Raw genomic sequence first — 24,978 nt, 5'->3', positions numbered from 1 at the left:
GCAGCCTGCTTTTCCCCCAGCTGCTGGAAAGGCTGACTGCTCACCGTGCTGTCTCTGGGGAAGCTTCACTCACAAAAAGAAGAAAAAAAAAACTGCACATAATGGGAGGAAAAAAAAAAAAAAAAAAAAAAACAGAGTGGAGGCAGCCGGGTCTGCTCACTCTGGGAACGCAGACTGTGGAGACATAAACTAAACAAGCATAAGCTCTGGAGAGAGGAGCGTAGACCTGCAGGCTGGTGAGGGTGGTGCATGGTACAACACATTACTGCACATTGTCTCACACCTCAGACCCCCCCCCTTGGTCATTGAGAGCTGGTGGAGGATATCATGCTTATAACACTGCACCTATTCATGCCGTCTGTCCATTCATCATCAGCATTTAGGGAATACAGGCAGGACTGTTTGGATTCTCAGCACAAGGCCGCTCCAAAATATGAAACCTGAGCCCCTCTGTTCAGTGTGAGCACGGGCGGAGTAAACATTAGTGCTCATGCCTGAGGATCTGGAGACCACAATTGTTCTGTGCAGCACTAAAGTATTTCTGGTGGAACGATGGCTTTTCTTTAACCTACTTTTACCCACTTGAGTTTGAGAAGCGTACTTTTGTCCAAGGCTGCCAAGGTGCTCCATACATCTTTCAGACATTTTGCCCCTTTCAGCATTGTTCACACACCCAAAAGAATGCATGTAATCTACTTGACTTTTTCTGTTTCATACCTCTTATTTCTGTGGTCTATTTCCCAGAGTGGGCTAAGATTTTACAAATGAGCAGGGGTGGAGCCAAAGGGCAGCCGCAGTCACCGCAGACTGAAATCGAGCGACAAGAAGAACATTAAGTAGAACAATTTCTTTGTGTGCATTGTTTTCTTTGTGTGCATTGGGACACATTTTAACAACGCAACAACCCATTTACGATTTGAGGCCCAATCCCAGTGTCCACACTAAGTCTGCAAGGGACTTTTTGAACCCTTTATGTTCATTTACTGTCACCTCCAGATATCCAGTGTGGTCTTCTGCTGCTGCAGCCCATTTGTGCATTCACAGATGCTCTTTTGCATACCTTCGTTGTAATGAGTGGCTATTTGAGTGACTGTTGCCTTCCTATCAGCTTGAAGCAGTCTGGCATCAACAGGGCTTTTTTGCTCAGAGAACTGCTGCTCGCTAATTATTCTCTTTTTCATACCATTCTCTGTAAAGCCTAGTGACAGTTGTGTGGGAAAATCCCAGAAGATCAGCAGTTTCTAAAATTCATACGTTCATATGCATGTGAAGGCAGATGAGCGAATACTTCCTCATTCATCATCCTCTTATTCCACATCAAAAACTCCTCACAATCAGACGCATTGGGCAGTCAGCAGTGATCAAATAGGGAAAGGAAAAACACCTCGAAGAACAGAACGTACTTCTGTAGCCGTGAATACTTTTGTTAAAGTGTCAGTACGCTGAAGAGAAGCAAATCACTGCCTATTGCTTAATTCAAATTTTTGGTTTTTGTATTGGAATTGAATGACTCACTCTACTGGCGTTTTCCACTTGCTTCAAGTAAATAAGTCTTCAGTCACCACTGGACCTGGTGACTTGTTAACATCAATATGTTCACAGGTTTGGTCCCTGGCAGCATAGATGGATCTTGGCCCTCTGAGCGTTTGCTCACATGGTGTTTTTATGGAGGGTAACGTCTCCAGCAGCGGCTCTTCATTTCTCCACAGGCAAGCAGACCACAGACTTCCTGGAAAAAGCTTGGTGGCCCATTGACAGAGCAAAGCCAGTGAGCCAGATGAGATGTGCGGCAGGCATAAGATGACCTCTAAAGTCAGTTCAGATTTGTTGACTGCAATAAGTAGATGGTTTAAGTATCTCTTGACGGCTTTACAGGAAAACACACAATGCTAAAATCTCCAGCCATAGAGCTCTGGGTGCACTGACGGTTATCAGGCTGCCTATTGGCTGAGGTCCTTCTGACACAGAGGAAAACCAGGCTCGTGGAAGAGCAGCCATTGGGGGTTGAGGGGAAAGAGAAGGGGGGTAGTAGAGGGGAGGAGTAGAGGGGAGAGACAGGACAAAACACACAGTATGTGAGAGAGGAGACACAGTTTATACATCACTACTGCATATCAGTAAACACATGGGGAGTTATCTACTGGGATTTTCCCACACAACCATCTCTGGGGTTTATCATCTTACTGAGCAGCAGCTCTCTGGGTGAAAATGCTTCGTTGAGGTCAGAGGAGGATGTCCAGACTGCTACGAGCTGTCAGCTAAGAACAGAAAACTGAGGCTACAGTTTGCACAGGGGCAAATGTTGCCTGGCCTGGTCTGATCTGGTCTCAATTTCTGCTTCTACATTCAGATGGTAGGGTCAGATTTTGGTGTAAACACGAAAGCATTGATCCATCCTGCCTTGCAGCAACAGTTCAGGCTGCTGGTGGTGTAATGCTGTGGGGGATATTTTCTTGGCACACTTTTGGCCCCTTAATGACAAGTTAGCATTGTTTAAATGCCACAGCCTACCTGAGTACTGGTGCTGACCATGTCCATCCCTTTATGACCACAGCATGCCCATCTTCTGATGGCTGCTTCCAGTAGGATAACACACCATGTCAAAGCTCAAATAAGTGCACACACACTATAGTTGTCCAGTGGTAGATTTTGTAGTAAAGAAGCCGCATAAAAAACAATAACAAAAACTGCGATGCAACAGAAAGAAATGTCATGTTATGATCAGTAAGGCACCAATGAGTCTATTTTTCCCATTGGCAAAAATGTCTCAAATGGCAAAAGTCTCCAAAATTCTCAAAATGTTTCCAAAAATGTTTGCATCTGTGTTGTGTTTGTTTGTTGCTGTTGTGGTATGCATTTATGGCAAAAATCACATCAGAATTTCCAAACATTACTAACATCTAGCCTGCATTATACCTCCACCTAGTTTCCAGTATGACTTCCAGGTGGGAATGTGTGTGTGTGGCACGAACATTTTCATGAGGCTTCTACTCCTTTCTGAAAATTAAACGCAAGTTTCACAACAGCCACTATGGGAATACAGCGGATAAATAAAGTCTGCTGCAGTCTCCATCAACCCCGCAGCCACAGCTGAACAGCATATTTCCATCATTCCCCACCATCTCACCCTGCTTTACCTTTGTTTGTTCGTGCGTGTGTGTGTGTTTGGTTTTTTTGTTTTTTTTGGGGGGGGGGGGGGGGGGGGGGGGCAGAACAGCTGAAGCGAGGTGACCTCGGGTACACGGTAATATTAAAATCAACTCGTGCACTTTGTTCTTCGGCTCTATGTTTAACTGAAGTGTGTCCGGTACAACTGAGGTGAATGATGATGGTGCAGACACTATTGAAGAAGTGCTGTGTTCTCAGGAACATTAGTTTGCAGCAGACTAAACACATACGTTGGCCTATTGCACACACACACACACACACACACACACACACACACACACACGATGACTATAACTCATTTGAAGTGGTGGGCATGACTGGCCTGCATGCCTCTCATTTAAACAGCTGCAGAAATAAACATGCTGTAATTATTAAAGGTGGATTGAGACTGAGCCATATAGCAATATACTTTTGTTAAGATTGGCACTGGCAGCCCACTGGAGGGGCGTCTGACAGCATGAACAGTCTTTATATGTGCTGAATTTAGGGTTGAGAAACACAAAGAGGTGATAAAGTAACCAATCCCTGCTGTGAACACACACGCTCAGGCTCAAGTGAGTGATTAAAACCAGCAAATCTGATGGAAATTAATAAAGTTAATAAACATTAAAAACACTTGAAACTCAGACTTGCATAAAGTTAATCTGGGCTGATTTTACAGGTGAAGGTTTTATCCTCCAAGTAAATATTCAGAGCAGCACTCCCTCTGCTGGACAGACAGATTACACTAATCTACGAGCACTGCAGAAAAGAGCCGCGACTCTTAACATCAGTGGAACGTCTATAGATGTCTGGAGTCTAACACACATACAAGCTTGTTAATAAATAAAGAACATAAGGATTTCTGCAGTTTTTGTTGCTCTGCAAATCTAATTGTTTCTTTGACACCCATTTTTGTAAAAATAACTAATATCCAGTGTTCGAAAATCAGAAAATTGCCATCTGTGAGACGAAGACACTGATTATTTTAGTCACTGACTGGCACCCACATTCAGTGTGAAGCACAAAAGCAACTGAGAATTAGCTGAAATTATACATCACAAGACAGACAAGTCAAAGTATCAGAGCCTCAGCTCTCTAAAAACATTTTTAGACCACCTTCATTATCTTGTAGTCACGCGGTCTCAAATCACAGATTATCCTCTTCACAGGAAGCAAAGTATAATAGGCCAAAGCTGAGATACTGTCACTATAACAAGTGTACAACAGCTGAAAGGAGTGCCTTCAGGAGAGGGGCTGTATCCCACTGAAATGTTGTGCTCCGAGAGGATGGGAGATTCTTTTAGTCTCTTTAACAGAAGAAAAGTAATTTGGCCTTGAATTACTATTATTATTATTCATTTCATTTGTCTATATTAACTTTAAGGGCATTTCCAATCACTGGCTACTTTATTAGTTACAACTTGCTAGTATCAGGTTGGACCCCCCCTTTTGTCTTCAGAGCTGTGCTAATTCTTTATGGCACAGATTCAACAAGGTGCTGGAAACATTCCTCAGAGATTTTGGTGCATATTTACATGATAGCGTCACACAGTTGATGCACATTTGGCGGATTCAGATTATTTGAGCTTTATGGCATGGTGCATTATCCTGCTGGAAGGAGCCATGAGACATTGGTCTGGACGGATGGATATGGTCAGCTACAATACTCAGGTAAGCCATGGTGTTCAAACAAGGCTCAGGTAGTACTAAGAAGCCCAAAGTGTGCCAAGAAAATATTCCCCTACACATTACACCACAACCAGCAGCCTGAACTGTTGATACAAGGCAGGGTAGATCCATGCTGTCATGTTGTTTACACCAAATTCTGACCCTATCTGAATGTTGTGTCAGCTGTCCCTTCAATTTCCTGTTCTTAGTTGACAGGAGTGGCATCCAATGTGGTCTTCTGCTGCTGTTGTCCATCTGCTTCAAGGTTCAAAATATTCTGCAAGTTACTGACTTGTTGTTCAGACAGTTGTATTAAAGAGCAGCCCAACAGGTGTATCTAATAAAGTGGCCGGCAAATGCAGACTGATAACAAGGATTAGCTAAAATGTTTGCTGTACAAGTACATGAGCCATTTGACTGGAATTCAGGATTTTGATGACAATTTGATTATAAGCCTTAAAAAAAAATCCTTTCAAAAAAAGGAAAGAAAACAGAAAAGCAAACAAGTCCTGTTTTCTTTCTTCATGAGCAGGCTGTAAGTTAAGATAAATAAACTCCACATCACAATGGCAAACAGTCAAATGAAGAACTTTGACAAACAAACAGAAAGAAGAATCAGCATTCAGCTGTGAATCTTTAAGTCTGTATGTATTGAAGACCTTCCATATTACAGGTATAACATACAGTACATGTATATTGGTGTACAGACAGGCATTAAAAAATACAGGCTAAAATTATTGAATGATACAAAGAACAGCATATACAAAAGCTTATTTAATGATTCAAGTACCTTTTACTTTATACTTCAGTCCTCTGGAGAATTCAGAAGCATCTGTACAAAATGTACAAGAATTGTATCCCAAATTTCCTCTGCGATTAACATCTTACTATATATACTGTAACTGTCAAAGAGAAGCGAAGACTTTGTTTTGTGGGAGGAACGTAGAAAAATCACAGTACAAAATTTCTATCAGTGAACTTGAATTTTTGAAGATGTCACTGAACTCACACGGAGGTGTCTAAACTGGATCAATCACGCTAATGTTTCAACCCAGCACATGAGAGGACGGTGACTTCCCAACTCAAGCTACAAAAAAGTATAAAATTCCCACAGTGTGTGTATTATTTCCTAACATATCTGGATATTTTGTAATAATAAATACCCAAGAACTTTCTACTAAGTTTCATTAAAGGGTCTGTGTAATTTGCTACCAATTATAGTTAACAGAGACATTTGCGGGTCTCAATATGCAGCATTTGTGATCAGCACTGTTTCCGCAACAGCCATTGAAAGGATTTATATTTAATAATCATCTGTATGTTGTTAGAGGGAGGATCCACAACTCCAGTGCTGAATTCTGCTGGTCTACACATACACGAGGGATTCATTGGAAACAAACCATTCTTACTGATTTTTTCTATGAAATAAGAAAATGCTCATTTTCAGAATTTTTAGTGATCTGCTTCTTTATAATTATTGCTCCATCTCTACCTGTGCAATAAGGACCAGAGTCAGGGAAAAATGTGTATTCCCCAACCAGTTGGCAAATGGTTGCTGGCAGTTGCAAGGTGAAATTGGTTGGTAAGGCATACATGGTACTGCAATAAACACATCCTTGCAATTGCTTTGGCTGCTAGCAGACTGCCACAGTTGCAATAGTAGTTGCTAACTACTTTCCAAATGGTAGCAAAACTTGAAAAAGTGCAACACAATGCAGGAACAGAGACTTTTCGCCTTTAAAGTAAAAGTTGCAGAGGAAAGGCTTTTACTCTGAAGCTGAATGCACTCCATCTCTGTTTGTGTCGCACTTTTTCCAAGTTTTACTACAACTCGGCTATTAGTTAGCAGTGTTTGCAGACAACTAGGCATCTTCAATGCAAACTATGGGTGATCACAGCAATCTGCTAGCAACCAACGTAATCACAAAGAGATGTGGTACAGCATCCTGTTTGAAGCAGCCAGCAACCACTGGACAACCAGTCGGAGAATACAAATTTTTTCCCTAGTGATCAGTGGTTGCCAGGTGGTCGCCTACTGGTATCTAGGCCTTGTGGCTCAGCCATGCTAGGGTTAAAAAAAACAACTGAACAGCAACCTCCTTGCAACAAGGGGAATAAAAGAACTGCAAGAACTTCACTTTTGACTGCAAGGTAATTGCACAGGTCACCTGGTGAGAGGCAACCTTTTTCCAAACAAGTCGTGGTTGGACTCGTAGTGACTGCAATCACTCACAGAGAGATTGGCAAAGGTTTGTAAATAACTGACGTCTAATATATAAACACAAACAGATTGCCAACATGATGCAATAAATCTGAGTCAATCTGCACTTCGATCGCAACTCATCTGTAATCCATCTCTTCAGAACAGGGAACTTGACTCAGGTAGTTGCATTGTGCTTATATTCCTATATTAAAGCAAGGCTGCTGAGCAGCTAAAATGCTATCCTGCAGCATCTACATCAATATTTGTGGAGGACTTCTGAATTTCTGTTTCAAATCTGTGATTTTTCTGGTTGGACACTGAATGAAAGTAGTTAAAAGATGACAACAGATCCCCAGTTTATCACAGTTACTTGCCGTATTATTACAAACAGATTGCATGTAAATGCCAGCTCAACCCCACTCAATCACAAACTGATAGCAGACTGACTCCTTCAACTGGCTGCAAGTCGCAATGAGAGTGCAAGTTCACTGCACACAACTGGAGTAATTTTTGGTTTAGCCACTGTTTTCCCTGCTGTGACTGTAGCATTAGATGCATTACAAACAGCTCCTAAGCTATAAAACAAAATTTACCAAACACTGTTGTTTTAGAACATAAACTGCTTATTAAAGGGCTTCATTTATACTGACTGAAATCTGTATTACAACAGCAGGAGCTTGTTTTGTTAATTTTCCGATGAGTTGTTCTGATAAATGTTCAGAATTTTATAAAATATTAAACTGTACTTTCTGTTAAAGTGGTAACTAAATATAGGAGTCAGCACTCAATCATGGCAAGACTTACCAGCAAAAAAATTACCTTTTTTTTGTCTTTAAATGGAGCTACTCTGGGAACATCCCTTTATAATAAAAGAAAGCATTACACTGTTAGATCAACAAATGCCTGGAAAATTATCAACCCATTAAAATAAAGCATAACCAGTACTTCTAAAACCAGCGATCATAAAAAGGCCACGTATGTATATTGGATAGATCTACAGAGTTAAATCATCCCAATAATGACAGATGCTTTTTGAAACCACTGCAGGTACTTGTGAGGAATTAAAAACAATTTTTAACAATTAAAAGCATTTAGAAAATAAAGTCAAATCAACTATTTAACCTTACAAATGCATAAAGGTTTATCACTGTACACGTCAAAGCTACCATGCAAACTGGTAAACATCAGTGGTGATTTAAGATAAAGTTAATGCATACTGACACTTATACACTTGTTGATGATTCTCTAAAGCAAAACTTACATAAAAAAAATGCTGATGCTCATTAAGAGAGTCCCATTGAAAGGAGGAAGCACTTTTTTAAAAAATGAAATGGAGCCTTTAAAAGTCTGCTGTGGGCTTACCTCTCCATGCAGTTCTGATGCAGCAGACCTTTTACTTTAAAAAAAACCATTTTTTTTTTTTAATTGTCCTTCACTGTCAGGAAGCGTGACAGGAAACATTTAACTCAGTCAAAGTAACTGACAGACTTGATGCTCTACATTCAGTCTGAGTTTAATTATCATTTGATTTAAGACTACGCAAATCCTTCCAAAGGTTTTAACACTGTACCATTTACTTACTGTTAGACGTCCTACTAACATGCACATTAAAAAAAAAAAAAAAGTAAAAATCCACTGTCAGAAGTTCACCTTCACTTGAATGAAGCACTCGCCTTGGTGAAAATGAACTGTTGAGAAGGAGTTTTGGCTACATTACACACGGTCACTGGCTTTGATGATGATGATAATGATGACGATGATGTTGGAAGGAAAGTGGACGCCATTCTGGATTTCTTTTTGTTTCTGTCATGTTTTGTAAACAGCCCCTCTGACCGCAGGTGGAAGGCGTTCTGCAGTGTCAGGGTCGCTGCGAGTCGTACTGCTGGTAACGGTTCAGCTTGTCTGGGTCATTGGAGGCCATGTGGGTGAAATCCTGGAAAATGTCCTGGTAGGTTTCATCTCCTGTAAAAACAAGGAGGAGAAAAGACATGAACAAGAAAGGCACAACATAAAAAGTAACATGATTTTTCTGACTTTCCTCTTTTTATTTTCTTAGAATCATCGGATACTTTTCAGCTGTCTAAAACCATAAACTGTATATAAAAGATGAACAGGTTAGCGGACGCCCACTTTGACCATCGCCTTTTTTTTCCTATTTATAAACTATATAACGAGTGGAAGCTCTGACAGAGAAACAGAGAGACTGCACAATCAGTTGTAGCAACTTGTCAATCATGAGGCAGCGACATCCTGAACCACAGCCTTTTTTTTTTAAATCATGTCTTACTTTTACAAAAGCAAGTGAAACCATAAACTCACTTCTACACAATTATCTTTTTGCAACCAAAGGGGTCGACCCCTGCTGGCCATTAGAAAGAATGCAAGTTTAAGGCACCTCCATGTAACAGTGAATTTATGATTCACAGTTAAAACTACACTGTAGGTATGACTTAGGACACAATTATACTCCGTTGTGGACACAGAGAGCTGAGTAGTCATTCCTGTCATTACTTCTTTGAAGTCCACACCCTGGCGTGCATATGCAGCTGATGCACTGTAATGTAAAGTCTCTGTGGATGAGTCTGTGTGGTCACAGGAATGTGGAAGTATCCACAGATGCTTGTGATCAAATTTACATCACTTGGATCCAAGTGGACCCAAGAGGACTCATGGATGCATAAAGCATAATCAAGGCTTTAACAGCAAAGCATTCAGAGACGGGAATTCTGTGTTAGATCTAGCTGTTGGTAACATTATGCGCACCTCCCTAGAAACGTATCTACACATTGCGCAGATGCAGCCTGCAACGATTTTGAGTCGCTTGTTCAGTACCGTTGATTCTTTTGGTGCATTTCCGGCTACTTTTTCACCAGTTTTTTTTAATAGATCAGCAACAGATTAATAGTCGCAGCCTCAATGTGAGGACTTAGAGAAATTCCTGGGGGAGATTGCTGAAACTATTGGAATGAAGGTGAGGGAATATACAGAGAAGCGGAAAACCTAAGGGACCAATTATGTTTGCTTCCTTAATAAAAAAAAAAGAAGATTACAGCAGTGGCTGGTACTACATTTAAAACCGTTGGGTTACTGTAAGGTAATTGACATATAATGCACCACAAACGTGCATGAATGCTGGCAATTATGTCAGCCACTTGCGTAGGTTACATTGCAGGCTCTACAAAGACTCACCAAAGAAGTCTGAATCAGCCATGAAACCCTACACCATAACTTGCACTATAACCCCATGTGCACCTCCATAGAGATGCACTGTGATTGGCCTGTTCAGTACCATCGCTCCTCCTACTCACTTCCGGCTACTTCTCTGTCTGCCACCATATTTCAAGTTGATTGGAAGAGAATGGATCAACTCAAAGAAAGAAACTTCACTGACAACTAGTGTTTTGATAGCAATGGAGGCACACCATGCACAGGTATAAATACTGCCAATGGTCTCTGTCATTTGAGTAGAAAGCAGAAGTCTAAAATAAACTTGAGCTTCACTTTACAGATCTGAAAATTATAGGCATCTTTTATATACAGTCTATCACAAAAACTCTTCTATTTAGAAAAATTTAATAAGGAAAAAAAATAAAATAACTGTTCACTGGACTGCTCATAACTTCTGTTTAGGACATAATAAATCCTAATAGAAGTGACTTGCATCTTGCATCTCCTGCTGCAGCACAAGAACAAAAGGTTTGTTCCTGCAGAGAGGTGGGTGTTTAAATAATGTTCAAAAATAGCTGAACTCTTCCCCAAACGCAGGCCCTTTAACAAGGCAGGTACACTCTAGGCCCCTTCACACTCACTACACCCCACTATAAGCACATGAACTAAAATTTTAGCAAATTAACTTCAAGTTGTCAAGACTAGAGTGTAACAGTGATCAGAAACCATAATACAGTGGAATATCATGTACGCCCTCATTGTGCAGGTGTAAAGCAGTTAAAACATGCATCAACAGAGTTTTATGCAAGGGGGGAGGGGATCATGCAGTGACAGTTTTATCAGTGTCAACAAAGAATGAAAAAGAAAAAAAATTTAGCCATACCTGTGAAGAGTGTCGGCGTGGCGCAAAATATGAAACAGAACAATGCAGAGGGAGAAAAGAGGCCAAGAACAGAAGAAGCAAAAGGCAAATGTTTGAGAAAATGGTCAGTGAGGCCCTCGTTAGCAACTGGACACCGACTCAGAGAAAAAAGACAAGCCCACAGTCAGCAGTTTGTTTCATCAACAACTGTATTGTGTTTAAAGTGCAGGAGTTTATGTACAAAAATACAGTTGTGTTGGCCTCAGCACCCCAAAGAAAAGAGAGAAAAGAAGAAAGGCACAAACTCTGGGGAGGAGAGTGAGAAAAGAAAAGCAAAATACAAAAGTGAGAGAACGGATTTACATAAAGAGAAGTGGATGCGAGCAATAAGAGTGCGTTAGGAGGAAGAGAAAAAAAGAAGTTCATCTTATATCAGAACAGTGGTTCTCAGTCTGGTTTAGTTTCAAGGGTAAATTTCTCCTTTTTGGGGTTTTAAGAAAACCAAACAATCTATTAAAAGAATACTATTTAAAAATATCTGAAAATAATGCTAAAAATACAAATTTTTTTAAATGTTTGAATGCAAAGAAAAATCAAACCGAGAACCACAGCTCTGCACTTCTACAAACTTAAGGTAGAAACACTCATGTTGAAGAGGCAGAGGATTGATAAGGTTAGCTCTCCCTCACATTCATTAACCCTGAATATCCTTCACCACTCTCAACATTCATCAGCTGATTGGAGGTGCTGATGAAGAGACGCTGGAGTACCAAAGAGGTCGGAGCTGTTGCCGGCAACGCCAACCCTCTCACAAAACAACTTAACATGACGATCATTCAGAGACTGGAAGAACATACTTCAGACTGTCCTCTGCTCCTTCTGCTCAACACAAACATCCTCCTGCTCCTCTCACAATCACTGCAAACAAATCTGCTGCTGACCTGTACGGCAGCAACAGCAGCAGTCTCTAAATCACTCTATCAATAACCATTAAAAAAACAAGACAAAAGAACTTCTAGCTATTTGTTGTGAGGTCCAAAATATTCAACAGGCTAATAACAGTGCAGCTTCTTACAGTAGTGTTGCCCTTAGTGTAAATGCTCCATTCTTTAAGAATAAATAAGCTCAGTCCTCCCTCCTGTGGACATCACACATAAATGCACAAGTCCCTTTGTTCCGCAATCAAAGACAAACGTTTCATAGAGAACTGCTTAAAAAGACAGGAGAACTTCACCTGTAAAAAAGAAGCACAACACCATCACTAATCTCCAACTACCAGGCACGTTCCCACACAAGTCAGCGATTCAAAACATCTCATAATGTTCTGCCTGCAGCAGGGGGCGCTGCGTTTTCAGTGACCATTTCATCAAAGTGCTTTGGTGCCCTCCGAGAAGTCGGGGCTGCATGAAAAGAAGATGTGGGATGAAACTGGGGTACATTTTAATCATTCATCGCCTGTCAGCAAAAACTCACACTCCTCTCCTTTTACATTCATTGTGAATACCTAGATTTCATTTTTTTTTTCTTTTTTTGTAAAGCTCCCATAATGATTAACATGAATATAAGCTAGGACAAGCAGGTGATCAAAAGCTATACATAGTTACACGTGGATACTTTTCTAAACTATTGCACTTGCTGCTTGAAATGTACCATCTTCAAATCCACTAACATTCAAGATAATCAGTGCAAGAGCACTAAAAGTCCTTTTGTCTTACAATTCTGGATTTCCCACAATTATGGGCAACGAGCAAGCACGCTACAATCAAGACACAATACTGCCATAAGTAAATACCAGACAATCAGAAAAAAGAAAAGCAAGGATGTGAACATGGAGTCCTCATCACCACTGTGCAACCAGAGTCACTCTAAACCTCTTAATACAGACCCTAAAGAAGCATATGTATCCACATCATTTACGACTTGTACAGTAAGAATACCTAAAGTTACTAGTTATCTTTATTAAAAAAAAAAAAACTGCTCTAAAATAGACTATTTTTCATGTAACAACAGCAAGATGCATCAATAAATAAGTAAACAGGCCTTGACAAGTGGTTAAGACTTCAAATGAGAACCATACAGTCACGGGAAAAGGTACAGCAGTTGCATAACCATTGACAGGAATGTGCATAAATTATTTTTGATAGGTAACAAAACACACACCATGCCTGTCCAGACGATTAAAAGAAATGTCATTCAAAAGTCACAATTATTGCCAGATACTGTAGTAAAAACTGCCCTCTCTCTGAGGTCTGAACGTCACTGGATACTGGTGGCAGTTACTGGGCAGTTTTCTTTTTTTTTTTTTGCAAAGATACTGTGATTGCTAGCACAACAGGATTTTTAAAAAATGACAATTACTTTAGTCAAAAACAACAACAAAAAAACCCCCTCAACTTTCTAATCAGCGAGTATAAATCACAGAACACCTCTAAAACTGAGCTAAATTATTTTTGTGGTATCAATAATTTGACATGAGTAACAGTCACTTAATGGGAAAAAAACAGATGTTCCACTTTGGAACAAAAACTGCCCAAAGTTGATGGCTTTAACCCTGACGCTATAGGACAAGGTGCAGAACTGGTGGAGCACCTGGCAGGAAGTTAGAACATCAGGACACAGGAGCACAGCTGGCAGAGTTAGGCTCAGCTCACTTAAATGAGTCAGTGGAATAAATTCCTCTGAACTAAAAGTCTCTCAATAAAGAAATCGTCCCAGTTTGTAACAATACCCCTGAGAACGGGTTATCAGCGTTTCTACACAACACTGCCTTTAATCTGCTCTTTAACTCAGCTGACCCCAACTCTGACACTTGAGCTTTACATCCTAAGCATTGTTAGCTCAATATATTGATGAGAGCGGCCGGTTATTCAGATTCATCCAGCTGCAAGCTAATAAACTCTTGCATGCACTTCCTGTACTGCATCTCGGTTGGGCTGTTGGAGTTATATTGACCTGACTGGCTGTAGGGTCCCTCCGCCTCCCGCATCTCCTCATTCATCTTGGCTAGTCGCAACCTGAGGAGGGAATAAAGAAACAGGAAACTTATCGGCCATTGAATCACTCGATAATATCAATAAAAAGCATCTTAAAAAGTAACTCCAATTTTAGGGTTCTGAAATGATAAACATCAACAACCATTTAACATCTATGAGAAAGAGATATCCATTTATTATTTAATTTAACAACAATGAGACTATTTCCAGTGTGCCTTTAATATGTGTCCTTAATCTAAACACAATAACACTCACAGCGTGACGATATCTGCATTGGCTGCCTCCACCGCTATGGACAGGGGTGTTTTCTCGTCAATGTCTGTAGCATTTTGATTCGCTCCTCGTTTCAAGAATAAACACACTTGCCTGCAACAGAAATACAAGTTTTTTTGGGGGGGGTTTTGAGTTTAAACGTGATCTGTAGTTGTAAATAAAGGTGGAGAGAAGTGGAAACAAACCCTGTGTGTCCCAGCATAGTGGCATGGTGGAGGGGTCCTCGACCCTGAGCGTCCTGTTGGTTCACATTTGCTGCATTTTGGAGGAGAAACTCACAGGTGACCAGCGAACCCTGAAATTAGCAGGTGTTAATAATGACATGTATTTCTTTCAAGAAGCAAAAACATATTAAAGCATGGTCCACATTTGTTTTTAATTCACAGACTTTAGCTGTGTCCAAATTCAGGGGCTGCATCCTTTGAAGCCCACATTTGTAGGCCGATTACGTCACAGCAAAGTGACGAAGGCTCCTCCAAATGGGGTCGACGAATGTGTCCTTCTTTTCCCCGGATTTGAAGGCTGGGTCAGGAGTATCCTTCGTGGCCTACCATATCCCATGATTCATTACACAGCAAAACTCAAATGCGGCAATAGTGTAGGAGAGCGGCCAAAAAGTTTGAAATATGACTGTTTCTGTGACACAAAATAAACTTTTAACATGTTTTCAGATGAGAATGTAGGTGTGTAAACCTCAAATATTTGCTCAATTTATCAAGATATTGCTTAATTGCAGAAGTGCTCCGATGTTTTCGAAGATATCTGTTCCTGCTGCTCTACCAGCTTGCCTCGCCAGCTGTCAGTTGACTGGGTGGTCGAGGCGTGCCATACCGGCATACGTAAACCGGTCCTTTGAAGGATGCAGCCTCTGAATTTGGACACAGCTTATGCTTTGAACAGTTAAATATGGAAGTCATGAATACGGATAAGGTTATCCAAGTTAATAATGTTACATTGAAAATACGAGCATCCTCAAATGTGTCAAACCCAAACTAAAGGAAAATTGGATTAAACTAAACAAGCAGGATAATTTTTCCATGAAATCAAGCCCTCAAGTGAATGAGAACTTCTTTTTCATTTTTAGGGTCTCTCTAAAAAACAGGGCCAACGTTTATTTTTTCCTTCAGGTGAACTACTCTGAAGTACTCTGTGTTTATTATTTGGCTGAAACTTCATCAAAGCACTGATGCAACTTTACATCCAAGCCATGCAACACTTTATTGCCAAAAATTCCTACAGAATTTTAACCATCTGTGTGAAATTAAAGTGGTGATCTACCTAATACTGAGTTTCATGGAGTATTGTACCAAGCTGAATGGACTGTAGCCATACTGACCCCCTGCACTGCCATGATAAGCGGGGTCCTCTTATCCTCCTCTGTATTGACCCAGTTGACCTCAGCTCCGTGGGCTAGTGCCTCTGCCATGTCTGGCAAGCTGCGGGTGCAGGAGGCCCAGTAGAGCTGCAGACCTGGGCTGTACTCCTTGGGCTCATAGAAAACCATTTCCTTACAGGGTGATGGAGGAGGCAGTGTGGCAGGCATGGGCATGGGTGGAGACTCAGCAGCATCTGAAAATGAGAAGACAGCTGTGAGTGAAGCTAAAGGAATTTTCCTCCTGACAGTCTGTTTTCTCATTGATAATCTGGCACTGAGAACTGCTATCATTTTCATAAATATAACCATATGGATGTTGAAGCTGTTTGCACAAATGCCCTACAACAAACAGCAGTGTATGTATGATTGTAAAATACTCTATTCTTCTCTCAAAACCTTAGCACTAGCACAGAAGAAAGCAGGAGATGTGTGTGTCTTACCTGCATCTGCCAGGCTGTTATTGGAGGGGGTGGTGGCCAGCATCTCCCTGCTCCCATCAGCACTGTTCTGGATGCCGCTGTCTGCGCTTTTTACTGGAAAACAAAGAGCCTAAGTTACTACTTGTGGAAGAACATGAAGATGTAATTTACTGAGTGTATAAAATAAAAGGAACACTTTGCTGCTGCTGATTGTTTCTGGCAGTGGAAAGTGGAAACTATTTATCAGCGCCTGTATGTAGCCCATGGGAAGCTTTTTGATCAATGAGTTTGTTTTTCTGCTTCTCAAACTTGTTTAAGTCTGATTAACAGAAACAGCAGGTGTTCCTAATATTTTTTACTCAAGGTGTCAACAGTGGGAACAGAAGGAAAACCGGATGACAGATCCCCTCCATCACCTTAAGTTCCAGGTTCCTAAAAACCAAAAATATGACAACACATATACATGTGCAAATACCAACACCAACCAAAACCAAGTGTGAGATAAACACTCCCCACCCCTCAGCTAAAAACATAAATAAAAAAAAAAAATGCTCTGCAATACTGAAAACATAACTGGATGGCTTATTAGGATGGTCCAGATGCAGAAGGAAATGAGAAGGATGAAGAGTTGTTAGTCCTCAGCCCAAAGCAGTGACTTCAAATGGACACAGGGGATGGAAAGCAAGCGAAACACTAAGCTTTCAGTACTTACTGCTCCTGAGCTTGGAGGAGGTGTCAAAGTAGGAGAAGAGCGAGTCAAGCTCGTCAGGACAGAAGAGAGAGTCCCGGCGGGCCTCCGCTCCACTGGCAGCAGCTACGCAAGGGATGATGGGAGTTTGGAGGGCGAAGGGTGTAAATTGAGTGGCAAAGTGGGATCAGGGAGTTGTAGGGGAGGCAGTGAGAGCAGGGGTTAGTCCAGAAGCACAGAACAGCCAGGGGGAGGAAAGGCAGAGAGAATATGAAAAGGAGAGTTTCAGATAAGGGGAAAGCAGGGTGGAAGCACAGACAGTTAGACTACTGGCTCGGCTGACGCTGGAAGAGACAGACTACAGAAAGCAATGGGAGGCAAAGAGAGCCGAGACATACGCTATTCACAAAGAACATGCAGTATGTCAATGGGTGGGCACTTTTTCATGGTAGTAAAAGCGTCACAAGAGCATAAAATCCTTCTTGATGCAGAGTATTTATTTATTTATCTATACTGGACAAGTATCAACATTGTGTTTCTGAGGGAATACATTAGAAACAACCAAACTCTGAAATCAGATTTTATTCATATATTAAACTGCTGATTTTGTTTAGGCATTTAAAAAAACAAAAAAAAAATTACAGACATGAAAGAACAAAAAAAGTCTCAGACCTTAGAGACCCCAACTTACAACTTAAGGTTGGATCTTTATAATAAAACAAGACTCAAGTCCAAGTCTCCACTAACTGACTACTAATATAGTTGTCCTCAAAATAAAGTACAGCTTAAGAAATCCAAGTAAAATTTATCTGCAAGTTTTTGTTTGGTCTTTAAACCACTCTGCCAAGACCAAGTGCAGCTTTATCGTCAGCTCATCCTAAGACTTGCAGCTAAGCTAACTAGTGGTTTGAAGTTGTGTTTATTTATTTTGAACTGACCTGACTGCCCTGAAACATTAGAACCAGGTCGAAGTTTTGGCGTGGGTGGAGGCGGTTTTGGTGGCATATGGTCCGAGTTGCTGCTCAGCCTCTTCTCTTGCTTGCTCAGTGAGACCACTTTGTTGCGAAGCTCCTCGTCTGATGGCCGGCGGACAAATCGACGATCCACATACTTGGCTTTGATGTAGGCCTCTACCTCGTGTCTGTCCAACCAGAAACACATTTTCTTTATGAACAAAGTGAAAATTGAAGCTGTCTGTTGGCCAAACGCTGGCAAATTTCCTATGACACTGTATATACACAATCCAGGTAGTAAATATGCTGAAAACGTAGACTTGCGAGTACTTAATCCATCACACTAAAGCCAAAGTTGATGTTCTTTATATTAAAGACAGAAATGCTTCTAGTTAATTTTATTTTTTTTTTTTTTTGCAGGAACTGTCAAGTCCATTCAGTTTTGGTTTTTTTTGGTTTTTTAAATACAGCAATAACTTCAGGCACTTCCACTGTAAAATATTCATAAGAACAAATTACTAGGAAATAAATTAAATTAGAAATGCATTTCTATTCCTGCAGGAAATCTTTTGACTGAAGATACAAATATGCCCTCTAGTAACCCGATACCTTGGATCTCCTGGCTGTGGTTTTCTTGCTCCGAGCTCTTCTCGCCGAGCTTCATAGATCTGGTTAATTACTTTGTTGCCCAGTTCACACATCAACTGAAAAACATGTAAATTAACAATAGTGATCCCATCAGGCACAGTAAAATAATCCCCGAGAGTTATACCTGCTTCGTGGATCTTATTAGAAAGCAGATGAATACAAAAACAGTGTGTAAACAAGGCAGCATTTCAATTAAAAGTCTCTGTGTGCATCTGTCTGGGACACTTCATGTGCATTTGTTTATATACCTTCTCCTCACTCACCTTAAGCAGCTCTGGCTCCCAAGTATCCAAAGTCAAAGACCGAACCTTGGAGAGATGCACTCCCAGACTCCTGTAGGGAGCAGAAGCATTAAAAGCACAGTGGCATTAGCTCTGTGTGCTTAAATTGTGAAAGAGATAAAATGTGAAATGCTGGGAAGTCCATTACATGCTTCAGTTTTTGTTTTAGCTTCATGACAGTGAAAACTGTGGTCTGCAGATTCACACGCTTAGCCGAGTTACTCTCAAAAACCCACGTAAAGAGAGAACAGCATTTTGGACAACACAGTGCTACTTTCTGTGAAATACACAATTGCTGGCACGTACTTAGAAAAAATTCACTCTGAAGGAATTTAATTGTATTATCTGAATCTTTTTTTTTTATGAAATTTTTTTTGCTGTATATTTGTTGTAAAAACATAAGTAGTTTTTGGTGTTACTTAAAGAACTGTCTGCTCATAAGTTTATTAAATTATGTCTTATTAAGTTTGCACAGATCAAATAATCACAATAAAGATCCAGTGTATTTTTAAGTTGGCAAATACTGAATCCCTAGTGATTATTGTTTTGCAGTGAAAGTGTGGGAACTGACCTGACACTTTTTTAACTATATTAAACTCTGATTAAGTTTGCCCTGGAAAATAATTAAAGGTTGTCACAACATTCCAAGCAGACAAAGTACATACCAACATACTTTGCATAACTTTTAGTTTTGAGCTAATATGAACTCTAAATGAACTAAATTCCTGCAATGTGGTAGAAAAATAAATCAAATGTCCCCAAAACATCCTCTTACTTTATTAGTTTTCCTCAGTGCTGCCCTCCTGAAATGAACTTCTTTAAATTTTCATAGCAATTAAAAGTTGATTATTTAAGAGTTAAATATTTTTCTTTTCTCCTTTTGTTATATTTTGCTGTTATTTCTATGTAAGAAGTTGCTCATAGCCCTAATCAAAGACCTGTTACAAGGATCTGTTTATGAAAAAGACAGAATTTTACCTGTGGATGCCAGAACACTGTATACAGAGGGTGATGCCCAGATTGATGCTGGCCCAGCGGGGATCTGGCTGCCCACAGTCACAGCAGCAAGCATTTCCTGGGATGGTCAGAACTTTCTGCAGGGCACTCTCTCCTTTCAGTGATCTTTCCTTTGGCTCCCCACCAGAGTCCAGACTCCCAGTTGATGTGGATGACTTCCTATCCAACTTCTGATGCAAAAGAAATGGGGAAGATGCACAGACAAAAAAAAAAAAAAGACAGGATAAAGCAGAGATTAAAATGGGATTGTATGAAATCAAATGAAACTTGATCCTCGTGGGATAAATGCAAGAAACAAAGAGTAAATGATAAATGCAACTCTGGGTTATTTGCATAAGTATACACTAATAACTGTTATGCTGCTGTAAAATTATTATATGTTCTGCCACATTAGTTCTAGATTTCAAATTTGAATGTCACCTTAATGTGTAGAGTTAAAAGACTTTGCATCTTGGCTTTCTCATGTGTGTAGGTTTTACCTCACTGTCATCTCCCTTGTCGCGGAAGGCGGTGGCAATGCTGTTCTGAACAGCTTTGATCCAAGCCTGTCGCAGCTTCTCTGAGTCTGCCTGCATCATACAGCTCCTGTGGGGGCAGACAAGCGTCACACAGCTGCTGTCAACTCAGAATATTAGTGTCTGCACCAGACTGTGTGTCTGAGGATGTGGCAGAAGGTGGGTACACTGTTGCTCCACCTTGTCACCTTTTTAAAAATATTCCAGTGCTCATTAGGCTGATAGAGAGGGTAACTTCAGTGACTCAAACCTACTTGGTGGGTGACACGACTTCAAAACAGAAGCGACGCTCTATGTCCTCGCAGTGCTTGACTGTACATAGCCTCAGGTCTTCTACCACCACTGTAGGGTTGTCCTGAAGGAACAATGACTTTGGTTAAACAGCCATACAAGCCTAGAGGCATCTGCAATGTCTACAAACACTCACCAACTACTGAGCATTTGTAAAACTGTGAAAATGGAAACAGTTTGCCTTCAAAGTACAAGCTGCACCTCACTGCTGCAATCAACATGTTTGAAAAAGCAAATCTTTTACTTTGAAACTGATAGTTCCTTTCTGAATTTGCATGGCACCTTTCAAGCTTCCCTAAAGCTTGGCGAGTAGTTTTTGGTGTAGTACCCTCTATGCAATCAGTTTCACCTATCAAAAACCAGCAACCTCTAGCAACTCCTCTCCAACTGATATGGGAAAAGGTATTTTTCTCTAGTGATCTGTGGTTGCCAAGGAGTTGCAGACCTGTCTCTAATGCCTGTGTGACTGTTTTCATATTCTTACATGGAGAAATATACATATACTAAAAAGTTGATGAAAAAATTGAAGTTTTCCAGAATATGAGATTTTATGGTGCCTGCTTTGTATCAAACACACAGAAAAATCTTCACACACAGCTGTGGCGTTCTAGCTAAAAATACACGGAGGGATGTTTGTGCTGGAAGTCAAACGCGTGCATTTTTGTCATGGTGGCTGTGCAGAAAGTCACTTGACATACCTTAAATTTCTTCTGGTAAACTAGCTGATTGTTTTGGATGGTGAACCAACGCCTGAAAGGAGATCACAAGGTTATTAGAAGAGAAAGTCACATGCAATTTGCAAGTGATGCTCCTAAAATAACATGCTTTGACATCTTTTTGGTGTGGATGGAGTAATCCAAAGACATGTTAACTTAGCCCACACAAAGGCAATCAAATATGGTATTCTGCAAAAGTATATGTTTTGTCTTGGAGTAGAAATACAACAGTGAACTGATTCATTACATCTTTAAAACATGTTAATATCAACTCTGGGAAAAACCTACAAAAATCAAAAACCAAAGGCTCATCTGTTTTCTATTCCATTTGTCTCAACCCGAGTTCCAGGAGTTAAAACACAAAGATGACAAAATGAACTGAAATTTTTCTAAAATAAATGAAGGTACAAAAGCTTGCTGTTGACCCTCTAACACCGGGCAATCGCCACCGATTCACCGGTTACCTGCCCTTAGTTGCCGTGAACAGCTGGTTAACACCGAGCGTATCACCGCTGAGACATCAGATCAAATGTACTTTAAATTACTGTAATTGCGTGACCGTTTGTCCTATCAGAAAAAATTCAAACGGTTTCCGAAAGCTGAGAAATTGTGCTTCACAGCCAGCATAGCGGTATTACAGTAATTGTTGCGGGAAGTCTGCGAACAGCAACACTTTTGAAGTACGTTCTGTCACCAGTGACAGGTTTGGTATTAAAGGGTTAATCTTGGCTAGTTTGTACTTTGTGTCGATGATTAATACATACTTCTCAAAAAATACTTTAAAGCACTTTCTAGGATATCAAAATGTAAAAAAAATATTCATGCAGCTACAAAATAAACTTTATTCATTCTACCTATTCCATGTTTTGAAGGCATTGCTGGCTCTCTTAAACAGATAACCCTCCATGGCGATGCCGTTGTCTGTATCCACATTGTACTCCAGCTTTGTGTCGTCATTTGAGAAATCCTGAAAAATAATTAGAAAAGAAGAAGAAAGCAAACAATAACAGAATTAAAATAAGAAAAAACACAAATTTTCTCATTCTAGTGGTTTCCTCTTTGTTATCTGTATGAGGGTCTCTGTAATCTTCATAAACGGTGGACTAGTGCTTAAGCTAAGTAACCTTGTACAGAGCAGCACAACACAGCTGACCTGAATGATGACCTGAATGATGATGATTCAAGAACCAGTAACCACAATCATCAGCAGCCACAGCTTATGTGTACAAGGTAATAATCTATAACAACTATTGTAATGTAAGCAATGCCATGTAATACCTGGGAACAATGGCTAGGTGGAAATCAACTTCTTCTGTCTCTGAAGTCAAAATTTGTCAAGATATACAGTATATGCCAAGAATGAATCCAGTTTGTCCTGATAATACACAGCTAGCAAAAAGGCAAAACAACATCTTTTACTTGAGCGTAAGACTAAAGTAAATATTATTGGTCTAAGTTCATAAACAGCATTTAGGATGAGGCTACATTCAAAATACTGGAGACATGTAGAAATATGGTGTTATAAGGTTGTATTTTTATTTACTTTTTTTTTTTTTTACGTAGTTGCTCATGGAGGTAGTGACGCATTGTGCTCTAATGCATAAAGTAGCCAGGTAAGCTATCATGCATCCCAACTCTGAATGACTCTGCTGCAACACAATAGTATGTGTTGTCATGGGATTGTCCCTGCACTCAGTCTAGCATTAACTACCAGAGCTCCTGCCACACGCCTCGCACCCTCCCAGCTTTCTCAGCTTCAGGTGTCACTGAACACCAAACGCATGCGGGTGTGTGTGTCTTTGTGGACTCAATTTACACCAGGTGTCACCGTCTCCACAATAAATTACAGATCGATACATCAAGATCTGTTACTGTGTCGAGCTGGGGAGTCATCCTCTCTGTTGTCCTTCTAGAAAGATCTTTTTCGTAACTCATGACTTGACTCATTCAACTTGTATTAGGAGGGCAGGTAGTGACTCTTTGAAAAAAGCAAGCTAGCTAAACGTGGTGGAAATAAAGTGCTTTGTTTTGTAGTGATGGTCTCCATCTTTCTTAACTACTCTGCAAATATATGTAAAACTGTCTTCTTTTCCATTTCTGTAAGAGTTTGAGAAATTTAAACTATTTCATAACATACCTAAATTTGTTCCTCACTAGGTTTTGTGTTGTGACCAAAAAAGTACATTTCGAAAGTATACCACAAAGCTAGAGCACAATGCCAATACTGAAAAGTCAGTGTTGACACTGATGGTCATTCCATCATTGATCAAATGCCTCTCACCACCTGACCATCACAGCTGTGCCAGATGTAGTTCCAGAAAAAGATGCACTTTTTAACAGAAATTGTGCAAAATTTCAGGTTCCCCATCTCACTGGTTTTCTCAAAATAAATAAACAAACAAAATCTGAAAGGGTGAAGGTAGGGGTGCCAAACATAAATGAGTATATCAGAAATTCATATTAAGAAAATGAAAGGGAACACCATGACAAATTTTGGATATATTAACAGAAACATGGTATCATAGCTCTGCAACACACTGGCAACCCGTCCAGGGTGTACCCTGACACTCGCCCTACGTCAGCAAAAAGAAAGTCATGCTAACTGTTAAGAAAAAGCTTAACAGTTTAAATGTATTTGTCCAATGATTCCATGGTGTATTGAATAGATATGGACGCATGCACACACACAAACACAGAGGCACACACAATTTTCCAGCACGACATCCACTGAAATGAGTCGAGTTATTTTGGGTGTACAAGGGGAACAAAACATGACTGCATTTAGTTTCTGACTAAGAATACAATGGAAAGTCCAGGCATTAACAAATCACCTATTTCTGGGGATGGGACAAAACTGAAGTCACATGACTAACAATTATTCTAAAAACTCCAACCACTAGAGAAATAACTGTCCCTAATTTCAGCTTGGACCAAGGATGCCTATTTGATGTGCAGCAGCATTCATCCACACAAGCACACAAGGTACTAGACTTGACACAAAAGCATAATTTAGGCCAAAGCTTGACAGTGAAATACTGTTGCTGTCATGTGAAAATCTTTCCAGTTCTCTTGTTTCCACTATGGCTTGAGAAACTTGACCTGACCACTTCAGCTTGGGAAAGCATTTTCAACCCCATGACATAGACTTCAAAACAGGTAGTGGCCAAAACACAAGGCTGCAAGACTGCTGTTCTTAGTTCCTGTGACATTTTAGAAACCCAGGGTTTTCACCCGAAATATATTATCAAACTAAAAAAAGTTATGAAAGATTGCAAAGCATAAAAAAAAACCCCAACATTAAACCAACAACTTGCTTTCACTGTCACTGACACAGACACTGACAATAATGAGACATCAACATGAAACATGCTGCATTAACAACATTAATGCATGTGCTGCACTTTAAATAAGAAAACAGACAGAGATGCAAAAAACTGCACAAACACTGTAATGCAGTCCTGCAGCGTGTGCAGGAGAGGAGATGAAAGAAAATCGATACAGTGACTCTACGTACAGAGGTCGACCTCCAAGCGCAAAAGGTGCGGTAGTCTGGTAACAAGTCGAGCTCTGTCACCTCCTAAAACATCACACACAGCAAGAGAACGACACACAGAGAAAAGAAGATTGCTTTTCCTAATGCTGACACAGAAGAATCGGTAACGCACATAAATATAAGAAGCCATGGACACAAACACATGCTCTGAAAGTTCCTAACAGAAGCACTCACCAGATACCAAACGTAATGAAAACGGCTGAAA

The 24,978-nt window shown here is 40.3% G+C and overlaps 1 protein-coding gene across 3 annotated transcripts in view; it reads right to left on the bottom strand.

Annotated features, from left to right (window-relative positions):
- Positions 1–5,472: 5,472 nt before the first annotated feature.
- Positions 5,473–24,978, bottom strand: part of LOC115778610 (arf-GAP with coiled-coil, ANK repeat and PH domain-containing protein 2) — a 52,490-nt gene continuing 32,984 nt past the window's right edge. For 2 of the 3 annotated variants that reach the window (XM_030726750.1, XM_030726751.1), the window contains 15 exons: positions 22,075–22,187; positions 21,203–21,254; positions 20,468–20,568; positions 20,178–20,283; positions 19,660–19,868; positions 18,664–18,733; positions 18,362–18,456; positions 17,738–17,940; positions 16,824–16,925; positions 16,133–16,225; positions 15,654–15,886; positions 14,503–14,612; positions 14,300–14,410; positions 14,004–14,065; positions 5,473–8,983 (listed from right to left, as the gene is read on the bottom strand). In XM_030726750.1, the coding sequence (XP_030582610.1) occupies positions 8,880–8,983; positions 14,004–14,065; positions 14,300–14,410; positions 14,503–14,612; positions 15,654–15,886; positions 16,133–16,225; positions 16,824–16,925; positions 17,738–17,940; positions 18,362–18,456; positions 18,664–18,733; positions 19,660–19,868; positions 20,178–20,283; positions 20,468–20,568; positions 21,203–21,254; positions 22,075–22,187 (1,764 nt within the window). In that variant the 3' untranslated portion in view covers positions 5,473–8,879. Of the gene's footprint in view, positions 8,984–14,003; positions 14,066–14,299; positions 14,411–14,502; positions 14,613–15,653; positions 15,887–16,132; positions 16,226–16,823; positions 16,926–17,737; positions 17,941–18,361; positions 18,457–18,663; positions 18,734–19,659; positions 19,869–20,177; positions 20,284–20,467; positions 20,569–21,202; positions 21,255–22,074; positions 22,188–24,734; positions 24,798–24,978 lie in introns of all 3 variants that reach the window. The other variant, XM_030726749.1, reaches the window with a different exon arrangement.

The sequence above is a fragment of the Archocentrus centrarchus genome, chromosome 4, assembly GCF_007364275.1.
Source record: "Archocentrus centrarchus isolate MPI-CPG fArcCen1 chromosome 4, fArcCen1, whole genome shotgun sequence".
NCBI classification, from domain to species: domain Eukaryota; kingdom Metazoa; phylum Chordata; class Actinopteri; order Cichliformes; family Cichlidae; genus Archocentrus; species Archocentrus centrarchus.
The sequence above is the reverse complement of the archived record's forward strand: the minus strand, read 5'-3'. Positions and strand labels throughout refer to the sequence as shown.